Genomic DNA, 6,806 nt, shown 5'->3' on the forward strand with positions numbered 1-6,806 from the left:
AGAGCAATCTGGAGAGGAGAAAGGAAACGGATATGGGCTCAGGCGGTGTAAAATGGAAGTCCAATTGCCTGACTTGCCAATGGTGAAAATCTTCTCCTTCCTGGACCCATTCAGTTTGCTACAGGCCTCTCAAGTGAACAAGGTAAAGGCTCTCTCTCACCCCCTTTCTCTGTCTGAATTGCCCATACCCCTCCTCTGTGTCAGTGCTTGCAAGGGCCTCTTACCCTCAGCCATGAAATGTTAGCCACCCTAGCATCATACCCACATTACCTTCCTTCATTCCTTCAATTTAATTTATTTAGACCCACCCACTCAGCTCTGATATGCCAGTGTTCCTGGGGCTCAGTCGCTTCTCTTGAGCACCGATTTGCAGAGTAGCAGAGAGATATATGAGAATTCGGGGATTACCATCATTCGCTCTGAGGGTCTCGTACTCCGATAAATGAAAAGTACAAGGTAAGGCTAGGCACAGTGGCTCATGCCTATAATCCCAGCACGTTGGGAGGCCGAGGTGAGAGGATTGCTTGAGCCCACAGGTCCGAGATTAGCCTGGACAGTTTGGCAAGACTGCATCTCTACAATAAATCAAAAAATTAGGACAAGGTAATATGCAGGTGCTGACTAAATGGTCCTCAAGGCTCTCCCATTTCAAGCCCTAGGAAATCAACAATTTTTCCTCTGAGCTCACTGGAATACTGAGTGCCTACAGTAACAGAGATAGGTCTAGTTCACTGTCTCCCCAGATGAGTGTTTTGGAAGCTGGGATTGTGTCTGTGAGCCCAGTTCCCAGAACAAATGATAGCAGAGGAAGAGTCAACATCAGGGTACTGAGTTCCTGCTTCTCTTCCTTTCTCTCCCATAGTACTGGAATAAGATTGCAGAGAATGATCACCTGTGGAGGTAAGGGAGCAGGGTTCAGTGGGAAGGGGTAAGGAGACAAGTCTGATTGTGCACTTACACTGTGTGCCCAGGCCTATGTGTGGCTGTGTTGTGAGAGTGCCTGGGATGGTTAGAGTAAGTGTGTGTGTGTGTGTGTGTGGGGGGGGGGGTCAGTCATGTGATGTAACAGGTGCTCTGTGGAAGTGAACTGAGGACAGACAGCCTGATGGGATTGTGACTCTGTTTCAGAATGCTCTGTCAGGATAGATGGGACTTAGGCAGCTTTTCCTATCAGCACCTGGGCACAAGGACATGGAAGCAATTTTTCTTCCACAAAGTAAAGGAGGAGCGTCGGATGGCACAGGCACAGCCAGATGACTTTATCTACAAAGAAGTATCTGAGAACCTTGGTATGGGAACAGGTGCCCTAAAGGAACACGATAAACTTGTTTTCAGAAGTCCACTCTATTTTATTTTTCTTGCATGCGGTTCTGTGTTCACGAAAGGAAAGGGGACTAACATTTAACAGCATTGAGTTGCCATGATAGCCATGCAACTAGTCTTCCCACTTCCTCTCCTGTCCCCCATGGTCTGTGCTGAATGAAGAAACAAGAGTGAGCTTTTCACAACATAAAATCAGGCTCTGTTATTCTCTCTTTCCAAAGGCTTCTCACGCCTCCTAGAATAAAAATCTGGGGTGGGGTGGGGGAAGGCAACTCTTAAATAACAGAGGCTCTACCTCTCACTTTATTCCTGATCTCTTTTAAAACTCAGAACAGTTCTCTGACAGAGGGATTTAAAAAAAAAAAATCTATGGGAACTGGGCTTAAAGAGGAAAAACAAGTTGACTAATATCTCCCAAATGACCAGTCTACAAGGGGAACCCATGTTTGACTGACTCAGAAGCCCAATTTCCATCATCTTCAAAATTGTTATTCAAACCCTCCTAAGAAGATACAGGAAAACTTAGTAATCTTTATTTGGCTTAGATCATCGCTCAGCTATCTGGTAGTCAAGTATTTCCCATGTTTCCTTCTAGAAAAATTAGAAAATATGGCTTATGTCTCAGGAAGCGGCTTCACAATGGATGAACAAAAGAAATCAGTGGTTTGTACTGTGTCTTCAAAGTACCTGCTTCATGCCTGGGACGTGCAAGAGGTGAGTCTGGCCAATGTGTAGCAAAAGTCATGCATACCTCCATCCATCCTGTTATGTACATGAAACAAATTCTGAAAGGAGAATAATACTCAGAAATAGTAACACAAACAAAGTTTCAGATCAGGTTTTCTAACCTATATTTTATGGCCTTTTCATTTAGACCATAGACCCACAGATGATTCAAATTTTAATGTGTTTCTATGTATATATGTGTACAAGGACTTATTTTCTACCAGTAATATGGAGTGACTTTGTGAAATAATCTTTTGGCTTTGTGTATCTTCATTACCTGTCCTACTGCCTCTTTGCCAATGATTGACGTTTGTTATATTGGTTTTTTTCAGAAAGTAGTTTCTAACTCAGATGGCCTCCAAGGGGCACAAAGGTCTTATGAGAATCCACACATGTAGTGCAAGGAGCACTGGATAGGGAGTTGGAAGACCCCAAAGTGGATACCAAATTATTGTATTTTCTTGGTTTTCTCTCTCCCTCTCTGTAAAAAAAAATTAGATGATGATGTTCTCTCATTCGAGATCTTTTGAAATATGATAAATATCCTTTTATGAATATATGAGGTAGCAGGGAAGTTAAAAATCTAGAAAAGTATCTGTTTGATAACTTCCTCTAGGGGAAACCAAGTACCATGAAATTCTAGGGGAAATTCAAGCAGCCCAATGGGCAAGTTAACATGGCAAAGAATTTAGGTCTTGTGCCCACAGCCAATAGCAACTTGTAGTTACAAGTGAGCTATTTTGGAAGCAGACCCTCCAGCCCCAGTCAAGCCTTCAGCTAACATCTTGCTGCAGCCTCATGAAAGACCCTAAGCCAGAACAGCTCAGTTAATCCACTGTTGAAATTTTTTTTTTTGAGTTGTAGTCTCACTCTGCCACCCAGGCTAGAGTGCAGTGGCATGCTCATGGCCATCGCAGCCTTGACCTACTGGGCTCAGGTGATCCTTCCGCTTCAGCCTTCCAAGTAGCCAGAACTGCAGGTGCACGCTACCACACCCAGCTTATTTTTTAAATTTATTATAGAGACAAGATCTCACCAAGTTGCCCAGGATGGTCTCGAATCCCTGAGCTCAGGCAATCCTCTTGCCTTGGCCTCTCAAATTGCTTGGATTACAGACTTGAACTACCATATCTGGCCTTCCACTGTTGAATTTTTAACCCATAGAAACTGTGTGAGACAATAAGTGTTTATTGCTTTAAGCTGCTATATAATTTATTATGCAGCAATAGATAACTAATATAGTTTTTACTACCTAGAAGTGAAGTTTTTCCATAACAAAAACTGAAAGTTAGAGAGGCTTTGGAACCAGGCAGTGGACAGAAGCTGGAAAGACTCTGAGGAGAGGAGAATATTGGGCCTTGAAGAGCAAAAACCTGATGGTTTGCCACAAGGGCTTGAAGGAAAGTGTGACAATGTTATTGAACACTAGAGGAAAAGACTCTTGTTACGTGGTGACAGAAGTTTAGCAACACTGTGACCCATGGTAAAGTGAAAATTAGAAAATATACCCAATGAATTGAGTGATCTTGTTAAGGAGATTTTCAGGTAGAATTCTCAATGCTGGCTGCTTCTTGCTGCTTACAGTAAAATACAAGAGAAAAAAGGATAAAGTGAACAAAAATGAACTAGGAATTACTGGCTTTGAAAATCCCCAACCTCTGTGGATGGCAAAGAATATTAAAATTTAAGAAATGGATCCTGAGAAAAGATCACTCTAGATAAATGTCAGTAAATCATATTAAAAAGATGAAGCCAAAGGGGTTGCTGTAAAATTCTTTGTCAGACTTCAGAAAGATTTAAGGAGGTACCTCAGAAAATTGTTCAGTCAAGCAATAGGACTTCTAAGAAGCTTAAGGTATTGTCCTCAGCAACTCCAGCAGAAGCCCAAGATATAAAAGGATGTATCTCAAACACTTGTGAGTGTGGCTTTTGTCTAGTGGTATAAACTCCAACAAGGTTTTTAGGAGACCCACAAAGGTTTTTAAGATAATTACATTGGCAGAAACACTGCTCGGATTTAAAAATGGGGCCAAAATATTATAAAAGGAAAAGAAACTTTTGAATCCCGAAACTTTTTTTTTTTTTTTTTTTTGAATTGGGGTCTCACTCTGTCACCCAGGCTGGAGTGCAGTGGCACACTCACGGACAACCCAGCTCCAACCTGCTGGGCTCCAGCAATCCTTCTGCCTCAGCCTTCCAAGTAGCTGGAACTACAGGCACACACCACCATGCCCAGCTAATTTTTGATTTATTGTAGAGACAAGGTCTCACCATGTTGCCCAGGCTGGTCTCAAACCCGCGGGCTCAGGCAGTCCATTCACATCGGCCTCCCAAAGTGCTGGGATAACAGGCTGAGCCATCAAGCCCAGCCTGAATCCCAAAACTTTTACAGGCAGGAAGCAGACTACAAAAACTACTTAGCAGCAAAATAGGGCCACCGTAAATGGAAAGGAAAGGATAACTCAGAAGACAAACCCAAGAGTCATGAAAAATCTTTCTTGGACCTTGAATTCTAATCAACAAACTGCCAGCATATTCACTACTGGATTTCAAAATTTCTGTGTAGCAGTGACTCATAGGTGCTTTCCATCTACTTCACCCCTCCATTTTTCAGTTTTCACCTTTTTGAATGAGAGTGGCTATGCCACCCTTGTGCTTTGGGTAAATAGGAGACATATAACTTGTATGTTTAAAGATTTTCACATCAGGATGAACTGAATCTAAAGGACCTCATCTATATACATGAGCCTAATTAAACAATGAGATTCTAGATTTTGCTATGATACCATAATAATGAGACATTTGGGGGCATTGGGAGATGGTGAGTGCATTTTCATGTAGGAGGAAAGCGAATCACTAGGGGTCACAGGGTGGACTGTGGCAACCAGTCTCTAAGATGGCCCCAGTGTCTTTGTCCCATAATAACCATGATCAGCTGGGCATGGTGGCTCATGCCTATAATCCCAGCACTTTGGGAGACCGAGATGAGAGGATTGCCTGAGCCCGCAGGTTTGAGACCAGACTGGGCAACTTGGTGAGACCTCAACTCTATAATAAATCAAAAATTAGCCAGGTGTGGTGGCATGTGCCTGTAGTTCCAGTTACTTGGAAGACTGAGGCAGAAGGATCACCTGAACCCAGCAGTGGCCGTGAGCATGCCACTGCACTCCAGTCTGAGTGACAGAGTGCGACTCCAACTCAAAAAGAAAAACAAAAACAACCATGATCTTGTGTAGTCCACTGCCACAATTGAATAGGATTGACCTGTATAGCCAATAGATATCATGAAATTTATAAAGTGTAACTTCTGAAGTTACGTTGTAGAAAAGAATTATCTCTTGGGTCATTGACTCTCAGATATCTAGCCACAGGCCAGGAGTAGTGACTCATGCCTGTAATCCCAACACTTAAGGAGGCTGAGAAAGAAGGATCACTTGAAGCCAGGAGTTCAAGACTAACCTGGACAACATAGCAAGACTTCATCTCTATATATCATTAAATTTAAAAAAAAGAAAGAAATCCAGTCATAATGTTATGAGAACACTCAAGAAGCACTCCAGAAAGATCTGCATGGTAAGGTGCTAAGGAACCCTGCCATTAGCCAACACCAACTTACCAGCCATATGGGTGAGCCATCTTGAAAGTGAACTTGACTCCAACTTCTTGAGAGACCCAGAGCCAGAACTACCTGGTCAAGCTATACCTGAATTTCTGATCAACAAACTTTTAGCTAGCAAAAAAAAACCTGTCGTTTTAAGCCACTAGATTTTGGGATGATTGGGTACTTGAAAATAGATATCACTACACAGACAACCTGTTACAGTGTTAGGAACCAAAGTAGTGATTACATTTGAGAGGTTGGAGGGGTTATTAAATAGAGCAAATGCAAAAGGATTTTAGAAGTAGTACGTTGGTATTCACTCATAATTATTAAACTTTGTGCTTTTTTCTTTTTGTATGATAATGCCTCACAATTTTTTTAAAGGCTAAAGAAAAGTCTCGAAGGAAAATTATTCTGTCTTATTTGCAACGTACATGGTTGACGATGGAGTAACAGTTTTCACAATAGTTGATACTTTTTGAACTCCTGCTATGTCCTAGGCGAATTCTATGTATGTTTTATGTGTTGTAAAATGTAATAATAGTCCCATAAGAAGCTGTGATAGTAAGTAACTCGCTGAATGTTATTCTGTTAGTAAGAAACAGAACTAGGCCTGGCTTAGTTGGTTCAGCCTGTAATCCCAGCACTTTGGGAGGCCTGGGTGAATGGCTGAGACTGCAGGTTCAAGAACAGCCCAGGCAACTTGGCAAGACCTAGTCTCTATAATAAAAATAAAAAATTAGGCCAGGCTCGGTGGCTCAGCCTGTAATCCCAGCACTTTGGGAGACTGAGGCGAGTGGATGGCCTGAGTCCACGGGTTTGAGACCAGCCCAGGCAACTTGGTGAGACCTCATCTCTACAATAAAGTTTTTAAAAAATTAGCTGGGTGTGATAGCATGTGCCTATAGTTTCAGCTACTTGGAAGGCTGAGGCAGAAGGATTACCAGAGCCCAGCAGGTCGATACTGGGGTGGCCGTGAGTTTGCCACTGCACTCCAGCCTGGGCAACAGAGTAAGACTCAAAAAAAAAAGAGAAAGAAAAACAAAAACAAAACAGAACTGACTGGAACCCAGGAAGTCAGATCTTTTTTTTTTTAGTTGGAGTCTCACTCTGTCGCCCAGACTGGAGTGCAGTGGCCGCTCCCGGCCACCGCAGC

General features: G+C 42.6%; 1 protein-coding gene across 1 annotated transcript in view; it reads left to right on the forward strand.

Moving 5' to 3' along the window:
• Positions 1-52: 52 nt before the first annotated feature.
• FBXW12 (F-box and WD repeat domain containing 12) overlaps positions 53-6,806 on the forward strand; it is a 25,666-nt gene continuing 18,912 nt past the window's right edge. Inside the window, exons 1-4 of the mRNA XM_021712430.1 lie at positions 53-142; positions 863-900; positions 1,129-1,301; positions 1,928-2,037. Of these exons, the coding sequence (XP_021568105.1) occupies positions 53-142; positions 863-900; positions 1,129-1,301; positions 1,928-2,037 (411 nt within the window). The remainder of the gene's footprint in view (positions 143-862; positions 901-1,128; positions 1,302-1,927; positions 2,038-6,806) is intronic.

This window comes from Carlito syrichta, unplaced genomic scaffold (assembly GCF_000164805.1).
Source record: "Carlito syrichta isolate Samal-C Ts95f unplaced genomic scaffold, Tarsius_syrichta-2.0.1 Scaffold303270, whole genome shotgun sequence".
NCBI lineage: Eukaryota > Metazoa > Chordata > Mammalia > Primates > Tarsiidae > Carlito > Carlito syrichta.